The following is a 25,027-nucleotide window of genomic DNA, read 5'->3' as shown; positions in this document are numbered from 1 at the left end:
CATTTTTTTAAAGCTGCTCAACCCCAATAGTTGCTTGGGATTTGTTTTTCTCTAACTGAGTTATTATATCCTTGTGCAGGTCCCTCAAAAACTCGCACGCAATTTCTGCTTCTCGGAAAGCTTCCATAATAGGGTAAGGCAATCCTTCATTGTTCAAAAGTCAATGCAGTGTAAATCTTCATGTAGGTTGCAGTGTAAATCTACAAAGTCAATGCAGTGTAAATCTCCATGGTGACCGGAACAAGATTTTTTCCCCATGATTTGGCCGATTCTGCACTAGCTGCTGCTTCATCTGCTTGTCTCACCAGTTTGTCACGTTCCTGTTGATACTGGGTTTTCGTTTTTTTAAGCTGCTCAACCCCAACAGTTGCTTGAGATTTGTTTTTCTCTAACTGAGTTATTATATCCTTGTGCAGGTCCCTCAAAAACTCGCACGCAATTTCAGCTTGTCGCAAAGCTTCCATAATAGGGTAAGGCAATCCTTCCATTGTTCAAAAGTCAATGCAGTGTAAATCTCCATGTAGGTTGCGAATCGTTTCATAGCCGTCTCAGTAGAAGGAAGAACTTTCTTCTTATACACGACCGCTTGCTTTCTCATATTGTCTCGAACCTCAACAAAATCTTTTGTGGCAGCATCTCGTACCGTTACTTGAAATTAGTTGAAGAGCTTTGCGATTGAGTTACTAAAATATTCAAAATGGATGCGAGAAACCAAAAAAAACTAATGACACAGTTGTATCTCGAAAGTTGGGTTGACATTATAGTTATTGCAAAAACGTGGATGCTGTTCTGCTCAATTTACTTGACCCCTGAGCGAATCTTTGGGCAATAGATAGCTATGTGTTTTGCCGCATTTTTTGAGCACAGGAGGATAGAAGCAAAAGCTTGTCATATTGGCGCAAGGGCTGTTTGAAAGGGCTCTTTACTTGCAGTTAAATAAAAAATTCATTTTTCATCGTTCACTTATTGTTTTGGAAAATTTAATACTTGCACTCCAATTGCTCATCACTTATTCATCGTTTTAGGAAAATCTGATTCTTAGACTCCGATTGCTCACGGAACAAAATCAGCATGTCGCTAAATTTTTGACGAAATGATAACTTTCTTTACTTTTTTTGCAAGCAAATTTAAGGTTTCTGTACTTTTAAAACTGAAAATGAAATAAATTGACCTGAACGACGCTAGACTGATCGGTGGGTTAACCAACGCCGTTTTCAGTTCGACCAATTGTTCATCTTATATGTCAATTTCTGCCATAGTTCTCTTCCGTTGGACACACCTGACATCAAATCAAACTACTATAATACCCCATTTTTGGATCATGTAGAATAAAATTGCAGTGGAAATAACTTCTTTACTTGACTGATTCCCCAATAACTTCAGGTCTAATAACTGGTAATAACTGCATAAAGTGTCTTTCAGACGGCTATTTTTTCTAGCAAATGAAGGAAATCGAACTCTTAGCTCTCTAAATACTTATTGTTCGTTAACCTTGTCCTGTCCTAACGTGAAAACAAACAAAATTGTAATGTCATTGTTTTTAAGCAACTACAACGCCTTCAACAAAAAAAACTTCATTGAAAGCAAATTTCGCAAAAAACTTGAGCAGGTTAATGGAAAAGTTTTTCATCATTTCTTTTAAAAAAAGAATGCTTTATTCTTTTTTATGTTAAAAGTGAATTGATTATAAAAAAAACTTCATGGCTAGTATCTTTCAGTATAGTTTTGGAAGTTTTTTTGCAAAAAATGAGCAACTCACCTCGTGCTGAAACTAAGCGCTCAATTATCTGCTGAATTTGATTTTAAACGAACTGAAACTCCGAGATCCAACAATGCTAATTATAGTTGATAGTCCATGTAAAAGATGCTTAAAAAGTGAAATAATGTCTATAAGTAAAGCTTGCAACTTATGAGTAGCGTGGTCTAGCATCAATAGTCTCCTGATATACAGAAGACTATTGGTTGTATCTACAATCGAATCAAACCGTTTTTATGGTAAACTTGTGTACATTGAAGAATTGGTAAATGTAACCACAGCTAGAGAAAATGATCAAATGCAGATTGAATTATCTCAGTCGTCTACGACAAATGATTTTAATCGCCATTCATAATCGATATGCAGAGGTTAGAAAAATTACCTCGACAGAGATAAAAATAAAATCAATACTAAATACTTTACTGTGACAATATTATAATTTGACTGATTCAAATTTTGTGTGATTAATATATTCAATTGTAACTACATATAGATTCTTATTTTTTCGTAAAATGCGAGTGAGTTTCTAATTATAGCCTTAAACATCTGAGAAACCGAACATCAAAAAAGTTCCAAATAGTTGAATTGATTTATTAGAACACAAATCCCACTACCCGCACCGAGCGCCCATGGATTCTAATCAATTATAATGGATTCTCGAGACAAAAAAAATCGAATAGAATCCGTTACGAATGTAAAATTTAGACCACGAAATCGATTATGTAGCCATTATAATCGATTATTTTTGAACAAATATAATCCCTTATAATCCATTATAATTGATTTTAATCCATTATTTTTGTCACTGAAATCGATTATTTTTGCCAAGATAATCCATTATAATCGATTATTTTGAAATGAAAATCCATTATAATCCATTATAATTGATTATAATCTATTTCATTTTTAGAACTAAATTCGATTGTTTTTGCAAAATTTTGCGAGAAATTTGCAGAATCTATGCCCTGTCTTTTACTTAATGCCATGTCTCAACTTCGTCCCCTCGCACCCTCAAGCTTTTTACCCCCCTCCCTTCCCAACAAAAGGGGCAGGGTAAACTGGGGGGAGGGGTGTAAGCTGGGGGGTATAAACTGGGGGGATGAGGAAGTAAACCGGGGAGGGGGGGTGGTAAATAAACCGGGTGAGGGGGGATAAATGGTGGGAGGGGAGTAAGCTGGTGTGGTGTGGTAGTATACTGGGTACTGGGGGCTTAACTGGCTGGGGTTTGGGGGGTGAAATGAAGTGTTAAACTGCGATGAATTAGAAAAAGTAGAGATAAAAAATATATAAATTTTTTCCTTAAATGTAACATTTTATGAGACATAACACGTAGCAACTATACTAAACAAGAAATGAGATAATTTTGAACAAAATTGTAAATTTCATGAATAACCCCTCAAAAATATCCATTATCATCGATTATAATTGATTATAATGGATTTTATTGGGTTGAAAAATACTAGGATTATAATCCATTTTAAATGGATTATAATCGATTATTTTGTCATTTTATAGATGATGACCATATTATTACAATATAATCGATTATGATCCATGGGCGCTCAGTGCGGGTACCAAAAAAGCATTACTAAAAGCAAAAAGTGCTCAAAAAACTTTACATTGCTGTATAAAAATTTTGATTATCCTTTTAGTAGTTTTTATTGTATTCGAAACTCAAAAGCATGTTGATATGAAAAAAAACTGCAGTGCAATCTGATGGATAAGTTGAAAGTCAAGTGATAGAGGTAGCTTGGTAACTTTGATAAACTGGAACATGGCCAGAGAAATTGAAAGGAAAGCACCAGCAAAGAATATGAAAAGAGAAGATCTGAAAAAAAAACAAAAACCAACTAAGATACTGTCAGTACTGAGCCAAAACTAGCGTCTGCACGACATAAATCCGGTGCATAATCGGTCTGAACTCTCAAAGAAGGGTGGAGTTTACGGCAACTCAAAGAGCGGCATCAAAGAAAAACTCGAGGTGTAATTTGTTAAGGTGTTATGAGGAAACTAACTACAAAACCAAATGCAAAATAAAAGTCAAAGAATTATTTGGCAAACAAGGTTGGACAATTCGTTCTGCGTTCAGATCTGAACTCATAGTCACTCTGTTGAAACTTGGATTTCTCACCAAGCAGATGTTTTTTAGTGAAGAAGGACGGTAAAAAAAGAAATGATATTGAAACTGATTCTGAACTAAATATAAAAAAAAGGTTCGGTAGAATCAATTTTGTTGCTTCAAAAGTCAGCAATCAAAACAGATGATAAAATCCGTAAATTGGGGAATTGGCCTTTTTGCTGAACTGAGATGACATAATCTTCTGCATAATTGCTCGGCGGGGAGACGCCGTTTACTAACATTCAGATTGGTTTATTTGGCCCATCACTAGAAGTATTCAATCAAATCATACATAGGAAACACTTAACTTCTTTTTAGGATTTTAAATTTTAAAATTTAGGATTTTATTTCCTGATCTTTTTATATAGGAAAAGGTACAAACGCCGAAACTGAAGTACTCCTAGCAGATATTGGTTTTTTGGATAGTTCATTTGCAGGGGGGTAATTTGGGCGCTGAAAAGAGCAAGAAACATATGTTCTAGATTGTTCTAGACCGTTTCAAAAAAATTATTAATTGTTCTAGATTATTTCAGAACTTTAATCCATTGTTTGGAAGAGCAATTTTGTCCATGTAGGCTACGTTCATACAGCAAATTCAGTTTAATCGACAAACAAGCACTTGTACTCGTGAAATTGAAGGTTTTTTGCACTTGTACAATGTTTACCCAAATTTATTGGTTCATATTTTAGACAAGTGCAAAAGAACCTTCAATTTCAAGAGTACAAATGCTTGTTCGTCGTTTAAACTGAATTTGCTGCTTGAACGTAGACTACATGGACAAAATTGGTCTTCCAAAGGATGGAACAATTTTAAATATAATTTGCGTACATTAGCTTTAGTTCCATCTCACTTCGTTCCTGTACAGAAATCAATCATTGCTCATCATGCATATTAAGCTCCTGCTAGGATGACTCTTGATTCATTTAACACATCTAACAAAGTCCAGGTTCATCAGGAAAAACAAATTGGTGGACCAATCAAAATTTTTGCCTATCTATAAAATATATAAATTTCACATTTTCAGTGGAGATACGGAAACCTCAATAGATAGAATTTGCAGATTGTTCAAAGCGCTGATTTGATTCATTTAGAAGATAAATGGATGTGGCGCAAAATAGACACATTGCAAGATCTCGATCAGACAATCATTAACCGAGTCAACAGGGGCAATAAGTTGGCAGCCTCTAAATTTAAAAAAAATTCACAGCCATACAAAACTCTAAAATTCGTCATACCAACCAAAATTTCCAGCGAAAGGATCAAGTCTGCAATACCTCAGTGGACATGCCTTTCCCTAAAAGCTACCATCAACAAATCATAGATAAAATCTATGAAATTGTCGAAAAATTGACATTTCACCGCCTGCATTTATTCAACAATAATGAAAGATGAGGTGTAGAATGAGGAACTTTACAAAGAAGAAAAATCAAAACAACAACATATTATATCCATTTTTGAAGAAACTTTGTTCTGGATGGTCGAAAATATCAGCAACAAGCTTTTAACATTTAATTATGTTGACTTTGAGACAATTTGTTAGTGGTCTCCAATCAAAAGTTCTACGGTAGCTCACTATGCAATTCTAATTGTCTCCAAATATTTAATATCACCCGCCAAACTAGTTAACATTTACTGCAAACATGTAGCCAGAATTTAAGGACAGAGTGAAATTAAAGGCGCATGTTGAAAGAGCGGTCAAGCGAGCAAAGTAGTTCGTAGATTGCTATTGACACATATTGGCGGAGGACTTTCACACAAAAAAAGAAAGCAAGCTTTTTTTAAAAAACAGTGTCTCGAAACAGTCGACCAAGCCAAAACATGTAGACAAACGCCAACATAAAATCAGATTTTTCGGAAACCTTGCCAATGGAAATTGGAAAATCCCACGGCATCGAAACATTCCAGCCTGAAAAATTTTGATAGACACCAATTACGAGTGTAGAACACCCATAAAATGTCGCTTCCCGTCACATCGATTCGATTTCTGTAAATGGCAATCGATTTTTTTAATGGCCGAATGTGGAGTAGCAAACTCAAGCAGCAATGAAAATAGACGCCAATATGCCAGTGTAGCAATTGATGAAATTTGAGGAAAACAAACAGATGCTTTTAAATAAGCATTCTCCACTTATATTTTACACTAAGGTTTTTCCGGTTTCAGTCTTTTATTGAACATTGGATTTGTCAACAATTCCAGCAAATTATACGCTCAAAGAGCTCTTCATCAGACGGAGCTTTTTCTTACCGAAGTCTGCGTAGAAAATTAACTAGCTACTCAATGTAATTCTTTTGAAGTAGATCCTTCGTAATTTGATATAGACAAAAGATCTATGCTAGACGTCTACAGTGGACTAAAAGGTCTCAAAGTCAGGTTTTTTGAAAAACTGGCTGGTGCATTTTTGCAACGGACCAATTAATGCTTCATGCTTCAGCGACATGAGTATAGGGCTGGTTGCAAACCGGAATTTTTTTGGCAACTCAAAGAAAAAAGTTCCACAGATTGCCGTGAGCGGTACTTCTCAGTTGCCTGTCAAGTTAAGTTCTTCCCGCGGAAAATCAGAACAAAACGGCCACATTTAAACTGGATAATAATTCAGAATTGCCTTTGGTAGTGAGTAATTGAAAAAAAAACTCTTCAAGACAACTGATTGGAGATTTTCTTTTTATAACAATCTAATCAGATTTTTGATATGGGGAACCTTCTGGAGAAAAAGTGTTGCAAAAAACGTCTGATTTTTTTTTTCAATTTTGTTTTCAGTTATCACAGCTAGCAAAAAAATTATGATTTTTCAATTTTGTTTGGAGTCATTACACCTAAATGGATTTTAAAATGACGGGAACAATATATCAATTTTCATGTAATAAAATGGGGCTATTACATGATAGAGCTTTTTTCTAGAAAAGTCTTAAACCTCAAAACAATTCAAAAAAATCGACTCTTTTTTTGTTCAAACGGATACAACTGGATCGATTCTGTTTTTTTGCTCAGTAATAGCTTAAAAGATAGTTCAAACTTGGCCAAATAGGGCGTATTTCAACTTTAAAATCATTACGGTGAAGAAGCTTGAACTTGGCAAGATATATGATCCGACAATTTTATGGAGTTGAATTTTTTAAAATTCATTTTTAAAGCTTGCAACAAGTCAATTGTTTGCGAAACAGTTAGTATCCTAAAAAATTCTTAAAATATGTCGAAGTTTTGTCTTACTACAAAAATAGAAAATCAATTCAGTTGAAGCTATCATATTGAATTGGAGTTTATCAAATTGTCATCGCTCGAAACTATTGCTTCAAAAAAAACAGCAATATTTCACTAATTTGTCCATTGAATCACAATAATTTAGTTTCATGGACGAATTGCTTGACTTCAACAATTCAATTTCGTCCTCAAAACAATTTGAATTGTTTCAAAAAGGTTGTTTGAATCACTTGCCTCAAAAATCTTTAACATTTGCAAACCAATTAATGAGCTATCAAAAGAGTAAAATTATTTCAGTTTTCCGGTAATTCAGAGGCTTTTAAACACGAGTTAAAAATCTTACATTAAAATTTTTTGAAAAATTGGGAACCCTAGTTTGTTATCGAAGTAACTTTATATATTCACAAAATCTATAGGTTGATAGCTCGCTTCACAAAAAATGTCGACTTTTTGTCGACCGAAAATTTCCTAATCCAATCAAACCAAAAACCTAAAAACATTGCTTAATTGAAACTGATCTCCAAGCATGCCAATTTAGGTAAAAAAATTTAATTTAAAACCGAAGGTTCATCGCTTGATCAGCTGATTACCCCTTAATTACCTTAAAAGTTTCTTAAAATTTTGCTTTTTTAAAGCATTGCAAGCTATACAAAATAGCGTCTTTTTATCCTCGTTTCTGAATTAATTTGCGTGACCCCTTAAATAAGTCAGAACTTGTTTGATGTTTTGTTGGATTTTTTCTCACTTTGGACTTTTTTTTATAAATTACAGAGCTGGTGGTGATGCTACTTTAAATGATGTAGTCATTTCTCATTCGTGATTTGTCGAGGGTTCCTTTTTCTTAGGTCCACTGTTTTGGTCTGAGTAAGTTTCCTTTAAATTATTTGGCTCTTGTGTTCTCTTTTTTGTCCTGTTTTAGGTTAATTTTTTTTCGTGGCATGTTTATTCACTTACTGACAAATCCATTCTAGTAATTTTGTGTTTGATGCCTTTTCAAAAACCTCCAATAAATAATTTTGTTGTCGTTATATTAAATACTTTTCTCTCCGAGAAACTTCAAAAGAAATTGTTGTAACGTTACTTTTTTGTGGCAAAAAAAAATTAAATTTACGTTAAAACTTGCTAAAACATTGTTTTCTTTATTGATTCCAACAGACACAACGCTGCAACAAAAAGTTGAATCAGCCATAAAGATCAGCTTCGATCCCATATATCTTTTGATCCCAAATTTCAAAACCAGAAAAAAAATTCGGTCGTTTGCAATCGTGGTAAAAATTTTCTAATCCATAGCGTATCTGCTGTCTTTCCCACGTTGTGCTGAATTATTCGCTAAGGTTAGTGAGAACTGGAGGTGATGCTGCTTTGGTTGTAGTCGTTTTTCATTCAAAAGTGGTCTAGGGTTCATTTTGTTCAGGAACACTGTATTGGTTAGAATAAGTTTTCTTAAGAATTATTAGCTTTTAAGATTTCCATTTTTTACTTTTTTTGGAATCCTAAAATTGGAATCTGTTTTTAACATAATATGGACTACTTTAAGTGGAATCTACAATAAAAAAACATGTAAAAATTTTTAATGTACGCCTTTTTTTCAGCATTTAAGCGTTACTAAATAGTTTTTGACCTAGAAACATGGAACGAATTATCAAGATTTAATGCATTGGCCAAACATTTTTTTGGACTGACCACGAGATAACAATAATGCAGCGTGATAGCTTTCTTTCAGTAAAAGCAAAGTGTCCATAACAGATTGGCTTCACTGTCAATGAGAAAATTTGCATCGAGGAGACTGAACGCGAGCATGGTAACATGCACACCTCCAATCTTTCAGATACTCAAGCTTAACTCTTGTAGTTCTGTCTATTTTAGCATAAACTATTTCAACGCACGAACATTTTTTATCCGATTCACAAAAATCCATTAAAAAGCCACTATTTCAACGGCCGCTCAGTGAACGTATCTAAAGCAAAGAAGGAATGATAATGTCTTGAGAAGACCCCGTTTCGTAACTAAGCGAGTAATAAAAAGACTAATCGAAAAGCTTTACTAGAGTTTTTGAGACCACCGTTCTGCGATTTTTTTTACCTGTCCATTAGTTCTTAAAGGTCATTTTTAACGATCATGAACAGAATTGGCCGCCAAAGTTTTAACTCTTCCAGCAGTGAACCACTGTCTGAATTTTGCCATTGAACTCTGTCGGTTAGTCTTCCTAGGTAAAACATTTTTCGAAAATCCTTCAAAGGGCGCTGATCTTGATCTTTCTGACAGTGCTGAGATTCTTAACGGAGAGAGTGCCGAAGGATATTGCAGATATATCTGTTGATTGCAAAAATGCTGATGTTTCTGATTTTGCTCATGGTTTTTTTCCCGTTTTTTTTTTCCTACTTCTAAAATGTGCGTAATCTGGCATCAATACGTCAGAAAAAAAAAGTTAACCAAGCTCCTCTTTTTCGGGTCTGCAGAGAAGTCCTCAAAGCCCCATAGATTTATCCTCTGCAAAATTCCCATTGCTACTGCAATCTAATGACTGCGCTGCCGTGGTTTTGCTTTTTTTGTACAACATCATCAATTTCTAGCATAGTTTCCTCGGCCATTTCTGAATGAAGTCTAGTTGCTAGTCGAACTTTGTGTGTCATTTTTTTTCTCACATTTAGCTCAATCGGACATTTTTTAAATGAGTTTATGCACTAGCCAATAATTGTTTAAATTTTTTCCTTAGAATTTAGTTCCTTAGGTATAGTAAACCTAGTTACCAGTTGAGCAACATTTGTCAAATATTTGCTATATTTTCTGCTGGTTTAAAATTTTACTTTTTTAAATGTTACGCAACACTTTTTCCTTTCAATCTAGAACAATAGGCTGTGGGATGTTGCCATGAGGGTTCGAATGTAGGTCAGATAGATTTCGAGCTTTTAGGTGGGTTGGGATGTCGTATGTCTTTGGTTTGTATCTCCACTTTTTTGTCGAGTCGTAGGTCGGTTTGAATCTCGAGTAGTATGTCAATCTACATTTAGGATTGTATTCAAAGGTTGTGCAAGTCCAACGTAGATCAAATTAGATTTGGATGTCGCTGATTGGGATGTCGCATGGGTTCGAGCTTCGGTTTGTATGTCGAGGCGTATGTCAAGATTCATAACAGATTAGATTCGATCGTTGCTGTATGCGATCAAAAACTGATATAAGAAGATTTCGAAATCAAACCAACCGCAATGATGAATTAAATTAGATCATTTGTTCTATCCAGGAAACTTGGCAAATTGCTCCAGTCAGACTGCTTTTCCGGCCAACATAGAGCTTTGTTAGTTCCATCGTTGAATTCCCTATAGTTTTTTCAAGCCAAGCGATGGGGCCTGTAGGTGGATGGCAACCTGATAGCCGCACTTTGAGGAAAATTTCTTTGATGATATCATTTTATGATACCATGAGAACAAACAAAAAAAACTTAATTGTTTTGTTACGTAATCAGCAAATATTAAGTCATCAAATCTCAGATTTGTAATGAGTTTTAATGACCTTAAAACACAAAATTTTAGTTGAGACAGAGGCACCGACGGTGCAGTCCAGCTATGTGCTGAAGTCGCAGGCTGGTGCACTAGCACTGTTTCTCTCGAACTTTTCCGGCAGATCTGAGAATTATGTTTTTTCAGATTTTACCAACGGTTTTTTTAGTTCAAACGGTTGTTAGGCTGTCGTATTTTTTTTCATTTTTTCTCTTCTAGCCAGCAAGACTTTTTAATTTTTTCATCCATTGATCAAAAACAAAAAAAATTAAGGAATACCTGCTCAACAATCCAGTAGAGCTGCTTAAAAGTTGTTACTTTAACATCCCATAAGCCTTCAACTAGAGGTGATTTGTCCCGGGCATACAAAAAAATGACTCTTCAGATCCATGGGAAGCAAACGATAGTGATTCCTGGAAGTGCAAAGAGCCCTGTCGTATCTCGGTATTTCACGGCCTTACTGAACTCAAGTACGCCCTTAGTAGAAAAACCCATCTAAGTTCTGGAACTCGTTTCTCGGCTCCGATAGAACGTTGCGAGCTATTGGCACTGGAAAAAAACACACCCTCAGACCTGGAATAGGCAATTTACGTAGAAAAAACTGAGCAGGGGTATCTCGATTTTATAGCGGCAAAAGCCGCCTCAAAACGAACCCGCCGCCTCAAAACGAACACTGGCTAACCAACTCCTCCAGCGATATCTTCCGATTTTTATAGCCAACAGCAATAAAGTAGCTTTGAATTGGACAATAGGTAAGCTTATAGTCGAATATTGATAAAAACCTTTTGAGTAACACACTCAGGAGATTCTGAACCTGCCTGAAAAGTTTGACCCCTGGTGACCACTAGTTGATCTTAAATTGACCTTTGGGCGTTATGACGCATATTCCATAAAAACGCATAGAAGTAACACCGGAAAAAGTTTTGACCATATCCCCGTGAGGTCGGAACATTGAGGTGATAATTAATGAATCGGAAGCTATTGGCTCTGGAAAAACACTCTTTCAGATCTGAAATAGGCAAATTACGCAAAAAACAGAGCGCGGGCGTATTAATTTATTGGCGGCAAGCAATACTAGTCCCCACCGCCTCAAAAATAACCCGGTCGAACTAACTCCTCCGGCGATACCTTCCGGTTCTTATAGCCAAAAGCAATTCTGGACCTTTAAGTTGGGATAGAAAGTAGGCTATTAATCGGATTTGTAATATTTTTCAGTAAGAACCTCTTGACACTAGAATCCTTTTGAGTAGGAACCTCAGGGGACTCTGAACCTGACTGAAAAAATTTGACCCCTGGTAATCCATAGTTGATCTTAAGTTGTCTTTTGGGTGTTATGACCCAAATACCATAATAAACCCAAAAAAAAACCTCGTCAAACGGTCTTCGACTAACCCCTTGAGGTCGGAACGTGGACGGGATGATTAAAGAAAATACCATGGAAATCTGGTTAACAATGTAAAGCATGATTTGAAGTTGAATTCAATTTGAGAGCTAGAGTTTAGAGAGATCAAGAATTATTTTATTAGGACTGTACGACAATTATGGCTGGAGTCGACACCTACCGCATACCTGGCACAAAATAAACGTGACGAGATTGATAACAGAAACAGAAACTGCCAATTGGCACTGTTGACAGTGTTAGGGACGTATTCATATAAGATATGAGGAGGAGTCAACTAAACGGATGCCTGGACTCTTAGGGACGATCATAACTCTAACTGTAACTTAAACTCAAATGGGATAACATACTGGACACAAACAAAAAGCCTACACTCATTGTTAGCTAGAGAACAGTTATTAGTATGCGACGAGATAATTTCTTCATAATACAAATAACGATTGAGTGAGCCGAGAAGGATAGCCGGTCCGTGGAAGACGCTTTTGCTTGAAGCAAACTAGGTGTGTCTTATAGAACTTTAGATGATCTGAACCCGAGTTTAGTACCAGGTAGAAATAGTCGCGTGAGCGAATTGATTTGTTGGAGTTGGCGAGTTTGAAATCCCATCAAGCGAGAATCGACCAGCAAGTTAACAGAGCAAGAACTGAACGGAACAAAACGCCGACTTTGTTATGGAAGTAGCTTCTTGGTAGTTAGCTATGTAAGGGCATTGTAAGTCTCACGCTGCAATATTGTTATCTCGTGGTCAGTCCAAAAAAATGTTAGGTCAAAAAATGTGGAGTAACGCTTAATTGCTGAAAAGAAGGCGTACATTAAAAATTTTACATGTTTTTTATTGTAGATTCCACTTACAGTAGTCCTTATTACGTTAAAAACAGATTCCAATTAAATTAGGATTCCAAAAAAAAATGCAAAATAGAAAATTCAAATACTAATAATTCTTAAGAAAACTTAATTAAACCAATACAGTGGTCCTGAACAAAATGAACCCTAGACCACTTATGAATGAAAAACGACTACAACCAAAGCAGCATCACCGCCAGTTTTCACTAACCTTAGCGAATAATTCAGCACAATGTGGAAAAGACAGCAGATACGCTATGGATTAGAAAGTTTTTACCACGATTGCAAACGACCAAATTTTTTTCTGGTTTTGAAAGTTGCGATCAAAAGATATTTGGGATCAAAAGTGACCTATATGGCTCATTCAACTTTTTGTTGCGGCGTTGTGTCTGTTGGAATCAATAAAGAAACCAATGTTTTAGCAAAGTTCTAACATAAATTGATTTTTTTTGCCACAAAAAAGTAATGTTACAACAATTTCTTTTGAAATTTGTCGGAGAGAAAAGTATTTATTATAACGACAACAAAATTTTTTGATGGAGGTTTTTGAAAAGGCATCAAGCACAAAATTACTAGAATGCATTTGTCAGTAATTGAATAAACATGCCACGAAAAAAAAATTAACCTAAAACAGGACAAAAAAGAGAACACAAGAGCCAAATAATTTAAAAGAAACTTACTCTGGCCAAAACAGTGGATCTAAGAAAAAGGAACCCTCGACAATTTACGAATGAGAAATGACAAAATCATTTAAAGTAGCATCACCACCAGCTCTGTAATTCATAAAAAATCCAAAGTGAGAAAAAATCCAACAAAACATCAAACAAGTTCCGACTTATTTAAGGGATCACGCAAATTAATTCATCAATCAATGACGCTTTAATAATTATGTCTGCTGGAACTTTAAGCAAATTCTAAGTTCCACAGACACTAGCCTTTTATTTTAACGTAAAAAGTTAATTTCATATCAATTTCGTTAAAAAAATTGTACTTATGAAAAGTATTTAACATCAAAAAAACAAGTTGTAATTGAAATTTTATAAAAAAAAACACCAAACAAAATATCTTTGAATTGCATTTGACAGTAAAAAAATCAATATGCCACGAAGAATTTTTATTACCCTAAAAAGGTCAAAAAACATTTCAACAGTGAGTGCGTTTATATGATTTTAATTAAGGTTGATGGCTTGATTAGGTTCGCATATATTGTTAATTTTGAAGCAAGCTTATGAAGCAGTGATAACTTGAAACAAACCAAGCCATTTGTATATCGTGCAACGATCTAAAAAAGCAAGTTTTTTGATGCTACTTTTCACGCCAAAAACGCGAAAGTAATTTGATGAGGTGAGTTTCTCTGCAAAAGCAATTATAACAACTTTCTGATGTCAGCTATTCAAGCGATGAGCCTTCCATTTTAAGTTCAAGAAATTTGAAAGTAATTTGATGACGTGAGTTTCTCTGCAAAAGCAATTATAACAACTTTCTGATGTCAGCTATTCAAGCGATGAGCCTTCCATTTTAAGTTATATCTGATTACTTATATTGGCGTGCTTGAGGTTGAAAATTAACTGAGCAAGCTGGTAAGATATTTTTGGCGTGATTGGATTTGGATCAGGAAAAATTTGGTCGGAAAAAGAACATTTTTTTTCTAAAGCGAGCTTTCAGATTATATATATTCTTTAACATAAAAAATTTTTGATAACAAAATACGGTTTGCGAGAACTTTGCGAGAAGTGAGCTTTTATTTCGATTTTTTTTTTGCAAAGCGAGCTATCAAGCTGTAATTTTTTTGAATAAATAAAAGCACGTTTTCGATATATAAACTTTTAAATATATATAGTTACTTCGATAGCAAACTAGGGTTCACCAAAATTTTAAAACTTCTAAAGTAAGCTTTACAACTTTTGCTTAAAGGCCATTGAATTGCATTGAAAAGTTGAAACAATTTATATCTTCTGATAGCTCTCGCAAACAATTTGAAGCACACCATTCAAACAAGCGAACCATTCAAACTATTCAGACTTTTGAAGCGAACCATTCAAACAATTCTTTTGGACCCCTTCATTTTGTTTTGAGGACAAAATTGAATCGTTGAAGGTGCGATTTCTCAAAGGTTATGAATGGTAAGCTGATACACATGGAGCCCATAGCAATTGAAAACGACATATAAAAATTTGAGAATGAATTTACTCGGAAGATCTGTTTGTCTTCAGATGAGTTTGTAAAAAAAAACAATAAGTAGAAGGGGCGTTACATTAAGAAAACTGTTTAATTGCCTATTTGTTTTCTGGTTCTTCAACTTTCAAACAATGTAGCATCACGTTTAGAATGTGTTACTATCATTCTAATTGAGCGTAGTTTCAACGAAACTTAAAGAAGCTTTATTGAGTATAGGTCATTTACAATTTTCACTCCACGAGTGAAGAGTATTGTGAAACGGAGGAAATGAAACAACTAACTCTAAGATTCAGTTGAACATTAAAAAACTGGAGAAGAATTTGATTATGAAAACCACTGAAAGTTATTTGATTTTTGTGTCCTACTTTACGACAGCTTGAGACAGTTTTAAAAAAAGAACAGCTTCTATCCCACGTGAATTTGATCATGAATTAGGTGTCACATGAGAAAAAAGTTTCAAAGCAAGGTAAAAAAGACTAATTCAAAATTATGATTCTAGAATGAACAAGTAAAAACACTTCTGATGAATGAACAAAAGCAACGCAGTGCATCTGTTCCTTGAATGAGGAACAAAGTCGTCCTTTCTGTTGTTTTAGAATCATAAGAGCCAAGAACAAACATAAAAGTTTTCCAAATATGTCTCTTTCAAACTTTATTTCAAAAATTCTAGATTTATCATTTAACAATTGAACTTGTGTTTTTTTCAATGGAGTAGATAAAAGTAAAGAAAAAAGCAGCAGACGACTCCAATGCGCACGCTTCAATTCTAGTTAACGGCCGCAGAGTTTCTCTGCGTTGCACCGTGTATTAGCAGAAGAAACAAAGACGGGATATTGTTCATCATCTCCCATGAAAAGCATACGAAACTCACCCATAGCGTGGGCTCTTTCGGATCTCCTTGAGCAATTCCAGTTACCTCGGCAAATTGTGGGTACAATATTAAAACTCTAACTCAATCGCAGATGAAATAAAAATAAATATACAATGCCCTTACTTAGCTAACTACCAATAATCTACTTCTATCACGATATCCGCGTTTTATTCTGTTCAACTCTCGCTCTGTCAACTTTCTGGTCGATTCTAGCTTGATGGGATTTCAAACTCGCCAACTCCAACAAATCAATTCGCTCACGCGACTATTTCTACCTGGTACTAAACTCGGGTTCAGATCATCTAAAGTTCTATAAGACACACCATGTTTGCTTCAAGCAAAAGCGTCTTCCACGGACCGGCTATCCTTCTCGGCTCGCTCAATCGTTCTTTGTATTATGAAGAAATTATCTCGTCGCATACTAATAACTGTTCTCTAGCTAACAATGAGTGTAGGCTTTTTGTTTGTGTCCAGTATGTTATCCCATTTGAGTTTAAGTTACAGTTAGAGTTATGATCGTCCCTAAGAATCCAGGCATCCGTTTAGTTGACTCCTCCTCATATCTTATATGAATACGTCCCTAACACTGTCAACAGTGCCAATTGCCAGTTTCTGTTTCTGTTATCAATCTTGTCACGTTTATTTTGTGCCAGGTATGCGGTAGGTGTCGACTCCAGCCATAATTGTCGTACAGTCCTAATAAAATAATTCCTGATCTCTCTAAACTCTAGCTCTCAAATTGAATTCAACTTCAAATCATGCTTTACATTGTTAACCAGATTTCCATGGTATTTTCTTTAATCATCCCGTCCACGTTCCGACCTCAAGGGGTTAGTCGAAGACCGTTTGACGAGGTTTTTTTTGGGGTTTATTATGGTATTTGGGTCATAACACCCAAAAGACAACTTAAGATCAACTAAGGATTACCAGGGGTCAAATTTTTTCAGTCAGGTTCAGAGTCCCCTGAGGTTCCTACTCAAAAGGATTCTAGTGTCAAGAGGTTCTTACTGAAAAATATTACAAATCCGATTAATAGCCTACTTTCTATCCCAACTTAAAGGTCCAGAATTGCTTTTGGCTATAAGAACCGGAAGGTATCGCCGGAGGAGTTAGTTCGACCGGGTTCTTTTTGAGGCGGTGGGGACTAGTATTGCTTGCCGCCATTAAATTAATACGCCCGCGCTCTGTTTTTGCGTAATTTGCCTATTTCAGATCTGAAAGAGTGTTTTTCCAGAGCCAATAGCTTCCGATTCATTCGTAAAATTTGGTTCAAATTCTAGCACATGCTGTATCATGCCACTACCCAGCATGTCCCCAATTAAGGCTCACCACGTTCTATGGGGGCCGAGAAAAGAGTACCGGAATTTAGGGGTGGGTGTTTTGACAAAGGGCATAAAACCGGAAATAGGTCCAAGATTTTATTACCGAGATCCGATAGGGCTAGTTGCATCGCCAAGAACCGTCATTGATTGCTTCCGATGAACCTGAGGAGTTACGTTTTTTGCATGCCCGGGTCAAATTATCTCTAGTTGAAAGCTTAGGGAAGGTTAAGCTGTGCTCCCGGATTGTGGGAAGAGAAAACGTTGAGAGCAGCACTCTAAAATTGACAGGAAAAATGGTTGGGTTTTTGTGTTTTGAAGTAGCTGTAACAAGCGGCTGAGAAACTTCTTGTAGGAATACTAACATTTGTTGGTGAGCAAAGCATAAACGAAGGGGGTAAAAACAAAAACCAACCAGTTCAGTATAGACTGTATATATTTGATAAAAGTACATGGAGCATATTTTGAAGGAGCCATCACAAAATATTAATTCAACAAAATGCAAAAACAACCCAAGAGTATTTACATTTTGAAGGTTACTGAAGATGAATTCTCTTTCGGAATCCTCGATAACGTTGTTGAAAAGGCAAAAACCCTAAGATTGCTTCGTATTTCCAGATACATTATCAACGATTGTTGATTAAAAGTTCTTTCTACTGTTTTCTGTCAATTACGAACCTTGCTTTTAGCAGATCGTGAGGGGAACCTATCAGCACAGCTTTTTCTCGGCCACGTGCTGCAAGCAACTTTCAATTATACTGCTGTTTACTGGCGCCTGCTGGTTTTTGGTATCTTGTCTCACATTCTGAATAAATTTTCGTGCTTTGGGTTGACCAAGGAATACTTCGCGGATTTGACCATTGTGTGACGAATACAGATCATCGCCAAGACAGGATTCCGGTTACCTTCCGTTTGTGGAAGTGCCATCTCGGACACTTCCAGTAACTGTTTTCCACTTTGATCTCTTGCTTTTCGATATACACGGGGCGATCAAAAACCAGAGTACTACGGTTGCGCTGCGTCAACTTCCGAGAAGTTTGCATCTTTTCTGTTTAAATTTTACCTAATACGTCAACACAAAAAAGAATACAACGTGAAAGACTATTTGAAAGCACGTGAAACACTTCCTTTATCTCTTTTCTGGCCCACTTTTTTTTCTCGCACCCAGTTTTTCATGCTAATCAAACCGAGCAAAAAAGTTTTTTCTGTTTTCTATAGTCCTAAACCGCAAAACAATTAAAATACTAAGCTATTATACAAAATAACGGTAGTACGAGAAAGCCAATTTCTTAAGATGGTTTTTCAGTCAAGCTGATACAAATGGCGATGATTTAATAATTAAACTTCAGAACTGCGTCAGTTTTTGTTCTTTCCACGTGCCTTTTTACAATTAAATTATTTTCCTAGGTTCCTAGGACAAATCAGGCACTTTTGTGAAGTGAGGCGTTCACTTCTAGACCGTCAGATTGTGTGATTGATCCCCTGCCGTGGTAATGACATTGTTGGGGCCGAACTCTCACTTGACCTCCAGCTTCGAGTCTAGCAGAACCTGGCTATTTTTGGTCGCAACATTAGTACAAAAAGAAACTTCTAAACGCAAATAAAACCGCAAAAAAACGCAATTTTACTTTTAAGATAGCTAAATAGAAGAAAAACAATTCAAACAAAACGTTAAGAAAAAAATTAAAAACTTTCAACTTTTGAAATTCGAAGAAAAAAACGGCCTCATAGATCTTTGAAATTACAGAAAGTATTATAATTTACACTTCTTTGATGAAGTTGAGGAAAATTGAGTTAGTGAAAAAAAAAACACTTGAGAAAATTGCATAAAAATTTAAATTTTTATTTCGCTGGAAAATCCGTTTTTGAAAAAAGTAAATGATCGCGTTTTTCGTGACCTTCCATTTTTCTGTTCAAAAGTGGAGTTTTTTTAAAGACCTGTTCGTGAATAAGACACAAAAAATTAACAAGACATAAATAAACGTACTCCCAATTTTTATTTATAAAATTAATAATTAAGAGCTACAAACTAACAGAATCGTTTTTCAAATATTGTAGCTTTCAATTTTTACTATGAAAAAGTTTAGCTTGATCTATTTACAGAGGTTTTTTTACAAGGTATTATTTCAACAATTTGGGAGTGTCTCCTCTAATCACGCTTTCTCTCTACTTAACGGCCGCAGAGTTCCTTCCCTTTGTACCGTGTAATAGCGGGGGACACAAAGACAGGAGATTATCCACAATCTCGAAAAGTTTTTTTTTAGTGGTCAGACTAAATCGACCGATCAGAGGATTAGACAGTTTCATCTCGGCGTGTTCTCTTAATGGCTCTCCTTGTTCAATTAGAGCTATCTCAGCAAATTTTGGGCACAATATATAAATTGTACTTCAATCGCAGACAAAATCAAATTGAATTACAATGCCCTTATTTAGCTAACTATTCATAAAACTCTTCTATAACAAAGCGTTTGTTTTGTCCATTTTTTTCTCCGTCAACTTGCTGGTCAAACCTCGTTTGACTCGATTTCAAACTCGCCAACTCCGACAAATCATTTTGCTCACACGACTATTTCTACCCGTTACTAAAAACAGATTCAGAATCAACATAACTTCTATGAGACACAAAGAGTTCGCTTCAAGCAATGGCGTCCCCAACGCACCGGCTAATCTTCTCGGCTTGCTCAATCGCTCTCTGTGATGAGAATAATTTACATCGTCGTATACTAACAATTATTCTCTTACTATCTATTACAACCAACCGTTCGCTTTCTTAGCGTAAGTGTTCTCCTATTAATTAAAACCATCTATACTCTAATTCAGTACCAATTGTTCTACCTAAGGATAGGCTGTTTGCTAATCTCTATTATGTTTTTCCGTTTGAGTTTTAGTTTGATCAAATAATTCTTTTGTCGCCAAAAGTCCTGGTATCCGCCTAATTTTGCACATGTTTTATGACTACATCCCTCACCATGTCATCACTGCCAAGTGCCAAGTTCGGTTTTTTCATCAATCTCGTCAGGCCTATTAGATACCAGGTATGCGGTAGGTGTCACAATTCGACCCAAGCAAACAATTATCAATCGATCGCAATAAACTTATTCCTGAGCTTCACAAACTGTAGCCCTCGAGTTCAATTCGACCTCCCCATCAGGCTATATTTCCTCAGACTTTAATTTTACTGTAATTTTGTTCAGGGACTATTTTCTTTAGTAGAGTTTAATTGCTAATAACAATAACTCATTAATAACAAAAACTCATTCGCCAGCCAAATCTAAGTTGAACCCAATACTTACCAAGTCCACTGTATTTAGCTCCACTACTCCAAGACTACAGACGAAGAAAAAGATATTATTGTACGCCCCAAAACTTCTAACGTACCCCATACAGGAAAATTGCCCCATACTTCTAAGAGATGGGTTACCTCCCTTGTTGAGTCTAAGAGTATTCATGCAGTTTTGGTTCATAACGCTCATTATTCATCTTAACCTAGGGTTCAACAGGTGTCAAACAGGCAGGTTTCAAGCAGGTTTAGGGTCTCTTGAGGGTCGTACGCAAAAAGTTTTATCCATACTCGAGAATTAGCTTACTTATCGTCCCAATTTAAACGTCGATTTTTGAATTTTGAAGCTGGGGAGACTAGTATTTTTTGCCATCATAAAATTATTATGCCCTTGCTCAGTTTTTGAGTAAATTGCCTATTTGCGAGCTGAGGGGTGTTTTTTTTCAGTGCCAATAGTTTCCGATCTAACCGTCAAATTTGATTCAAATTGAACCACATGTTGTTTCATGCCAGTACCCACCATGTCCCCAATTTTGGCTCACTATAATCTATGGGGGCCGAGAAACGAGCTCCGGAATTAAGGTGGGTTGTTCTACAATGGGTATAAAACCGGAAGTAGGGGTCCAAAATCTTATTACCGAGATCCGATAGGGCTATTTGAACTTCCAGAAACCGTTATTGCTCTCCTCCCATTGAACTGAGGGGTCCCCTTTTTGTAAGGCCGTGTCAAATTAATTCTAGTTGAAGTCTTAAGAGAGGTTAAAGTACCATCCTTTAGTCTGTGCACGCGGCTTGCGGGCAGAGAAAATGTTACGAGCAGTGTGAAATACTTGACCGTTTGTTTGATGTGCTACTTAAATCATTGCCTAATTATTTTTAGGCATTGGGTAATATGGCAAGTAAACTGTAGAAATGCCATTTCTACAGTGATTATTCAAAATACATTCTATTAAGAAGCAGATATAACACTTTACAATTGAATTTTCACATCATTATTAACTAAATTTAGATTTCATTTACAGATGAGATAAGTATAATTTTGTGATTAGTATTATAATCTCTGGTTAAATGAATCTTTTTTCTGGTTTCATTTCTTCACACTTTTAAGAAAGTTATGCAGTGTGGCCATGAAGTTCATATGTCCACTTTTCTGTTGGAAGTTTTTCAGCTGCTCCTCCAGCCACTTGTCCACGTAATTCTTGTCCGACGGATCCTTAGGCAGCGCAGCCATTTTAGTGCGCATGCAATCAGTCAGACTGACAAAGTTGTCACACAGCCCGCTGATATCATTCGCTTTCTTTTGCATGGTCAAATAAAAAAGCTTCTGCGCACCATTGTCGCCTTCATCCCTCATCCTTTCTATCTTAGTTTTTGACAGGTTCACAAACTTCAGAAACACCTCGAGACATTTAATGAAGCTCTCTATTGCCGGAATTAAATCTGTAGTTGTGAGTGCAGCAGCTTTAGCAGCGATATTTGCGTTCTCATCCCTCGCCGCAGCATTACAAAGATGTTGCTCCCGCTTTGTTTCATGATTATCGGCAATAGCAGATCCCACCAATGCAGAAATGCCGAACGTGACCGGAACAAGATTTTTTCCCCATGATTTGGCCGATTCTGCACTAGCTGCTGCTTCATCTGCTTGTATCACCAGTTTGTCACGTTCCTGTTGATACTGGGTTTTCATTTTTTTAAGCTGCTCAACCCCAATAGTTGCTTGAGATTTGTTTTTCTCTAACTGAGTTATTATATCCTTGTGCAGGTCCCTCAAAAACTCGCACACAATTTCTGCTTCTCGCAAAGCTTTCATAATAGGGTCAAGGGAATCCTTCCATTGTTCAAAAGTCAATGCAATATAAATCTCAATGTAGGTTGCGATTCGTTTCATAGCCGTCTCAGTAGAAGGAAGAACTTTCTCCTTATACACGACTGCTTGCTTTCTCGTATTGTCTCGAACCTCAACAAAATCTTTTGTGGCAGCATCTCGTCCCGTTACTTGAAATTCATTGAAAAGCTTTGCGATTGAGTCACTAAAAATATTCAAAAATCGATGCGAGAAACCAAAAAAAACTAATGACACAATTGTATCTCGAAAGTTGGGTTGACACTATAGTTATTCCAAAAACGTGGATGCTCTTCTGCTCATTTTATTTGACCCCTAGCGACCCCTGAGCGACTTTTTGGGCAATAGATAGCTCTGTGTTTTGCCGCACTTTTTGAGCACAGGAGGATAGAAGCAAAAGGTTATCATATTGGCGCAAGGGCTGTTTGAAAGGGCTCTTTACTTGCAGTTTAAAAAAATTCTTTTTTCATCGTTCATTTATTGTTTTGGAAAATTTAATACTTAGACTCCGATTGCTCACGGAACAAAATCAGCAAATTCAAGGTTTCTGTACTTATAAAACTGAAAACGAAATAAATTGACCTGAACGACGCTAGACTGATCGGTGCATTAACCAACGCCGTTTTCAGTTCCACCAATTGTTCATCGAATATGTTAGTTTCTGTCATGTTTCTCTTCCGCTGGAAACACCTGACAGCAAATCAAACTACTATAATACCTCATATTTGGGTCATGTAGAATAAAATTGCAGTGGAAATAACTTCTTTACTTGACTGATTCCCCAATAACTTCATATCCCATAACTGGTAATAACTGCATAAAGTGTCTTTCAGATGGCTATTTTTTATAGAAAATGAAGGCATTTGAACTCTTAGCTCTCTAAATACTTATTTTTTGTTAACCTTTTTTTGTGAGTATATTTTGTAAAATTGTAAGGTTTCGACGACCAAAAAAAATTGTTTTTGATGTCAAAATCAGAAACTAATACTTTGCTGAAGTAAAACCTTGATGAATGGCATTATCCAAAGCGAGGCTACTGAAGGAGACAGTACAAAAGGTTTGAGTGAGCTCCTCGAGCTCCTATTTTGAACATTTTTGCAAACCAGAAGAATGAAACTTCTTTTCGGACAAAAATTTTTTTTTTTGAGATGCCAGATCCTAACGTGAAAACAATCAAAACTGTAATGTACTTGTTTTAAACAACTTCAACGCCTTCAAAAAAAAATCAATAGAAACAAACTTCGTAAAAAACTTGAGCAGGTTAATTGAACCTTTTTTATCATTTCTTTAAAAAAAGAATTCCTAATTCTTTTTAATGTTAAAAGTGAATTGATTATAAAAAAACCTCATGGCTAGTCTCTTTCAGTATATTTTGGAAGTTTTTTTGCAAAAAATGAGCAACTCACCTCGTGCTGAAAGTAAGCGTTCAATTATCTGCTGAGTTTGATTTTACACGAGCTGAAACTCCGAGATCCAACAATGCTAATTATAGTTGATAGTGCATGTATAAGATGCTTAAAAAAGTGAAACAAGTGAAGCTGTCTATAAGTAAAGCTTGCAACTTAAGAGTCGCGTGATCTAGCACGAATTGTCTTCTGATCTACAGAAGACTATTGGTTGTATCTACAATCGAATCAAACCGTTTTTATGGTAAACTTGTGAACATTGAAGAATTGGTAAACGTAACTACTGCTAGAGAAAATGATAAAATGCAGATTGAATTGTCCGAGTCGTCTACGACAAATGATTTTAGTCGTCTTTCATAATCGATATGCGGAGGTAAGAAAAATTACCTCGACAGAGATAAAAACAAAATCAATACTAAATACTTTACTGTGACAATATTACAATTTGACTCATTCAAATTTTGTGTGATTAAGATATTCAATTGTAACTACATGTAGATTCACTTTTTTTGGTAAAATGCGATTGAGTTTTTTGCGATACATGGCTGTAGCAAAATTTTGATTATCCTTTTAGTAGTTTTTATATTATTCGAAACTCAAAAGCATGTTGATATGAAAAAAAAAACTGCAGTGCAATCTGATGGATAAATTGAAAGTCGAGTGATAGAGGTAGCTTGGTAACTTTGATAAACTGGAACATGGCCAGAAAAATTGAAAGGAAAGCACCAGCAGAGAATATGAAAAGAGAAGATCTGAAAACAACCGAAAACCAACTAAGATACTGTCAGTACTGAGCCGAAACTAACGTCTGCACGACATAAATCCGGTGCATAATCGGCCTGGACTCTCAAAGAAGGGTGGGTTTACGGTAACTCATAGAACGGCATCAAAGGAAAACTCGAGGTGTGATTTGTTTCGGTGTTATGAGGAAACTAACTACAAAACCAAATGCAAAATAAAACTCAAAGAATTATTTGGCAAACAAGGTTGGACAATTCGTTCTGTGTTCAGATCTGAACTCATAATCACTCTGTTGAAACTTGGATTATCACCAGAGAGATATTTTTCAGTGAAGAAGGACGGTAAAAAAAAGAAATGATATTGAAACTGATTCTGAACTAAATATTAACAAGACTGCTCGTATCAAGGCGAAGCCCTGAATATTCCGACTGCCTTTTAAGGTTTATGGAGCAGCAGTAATAACATAAAAAATTAAATGAAATAAAATGAATGAATTTTTTTTTTCTAAAATTTGAATTTTTTTAAATGAAAATCATCCCCCCACACGCCATATAAAGAACAAAAAGATAGATTTC

The 25,027-nt window shown here is 35.8% G+C and overlaps 1 protein-coding gene across 1 annotated transcript; it reads right to left on the bottom strand.

The window, feature by feature from the left end:
- Window positions 1–21,492: 21,492 nt before the first annotated feature.
- LOC134853146 (uncharacterized) lies at window positions 21,493–23,809 on the bottom strand. Its single transcript, XM_063869098.1, has 3 exons — window positions 23,712–23,809; window positions 22,888–22,995; window positions 21,493–22,492 (listed from the first exon to the last, which is right to left on the bottom strand). The coding sequence occupies exons 2-3, from the start codon at window positions 22,971–22,973 to the stop codon at window positions 21,550–21,552; spliced, it is 1,029 nt and encodes a 342-aa protein (XP_063725168.1). The 5' UTR covers window positions 22,974–22,995; window positions 23,712–23,809; the 3' UTR covers window positions 21,493–21,549.
- Window positions 23,810–25,027: the final 1,218 nt, after the last annotated feature.

This window comes from Symsagittifera roscoffensis, chromosome 8 (assembly GCF_963678635.1).
Source record: "Symsagittifera roscoffensis chromosome 8, txSymRosc1.1, whole genome shotgun sequence".
Taxonomy (NCBI): Eukaryota; Metazoa; Xenacoelomorpha; order Acoela; family Convolutidae; genus Symsagittifera; species Symsagittifera roscoffensis.
The sequence above is the reverse complement of the archived record's forward strand: the minus strand, read 5'-3'. Positions and strand labels throughout refer to the sequence as shown.

Coding starts and splice junctions, on each gene's coding strand:
- LOC134853146 (XM_063869098.1), bottom strand. CDS start 22,973: ATGACAGAAACTAACATATTCGATGAACAATTGGTGGAACTGAAAACG. Junction 22,493..22,887: donor ATCAGTCTAGCGTCGTTCAG/GTCAATTTATTT, acceptor GAATATTTTTAG/TGACTCAATCGCAAAGCTTT.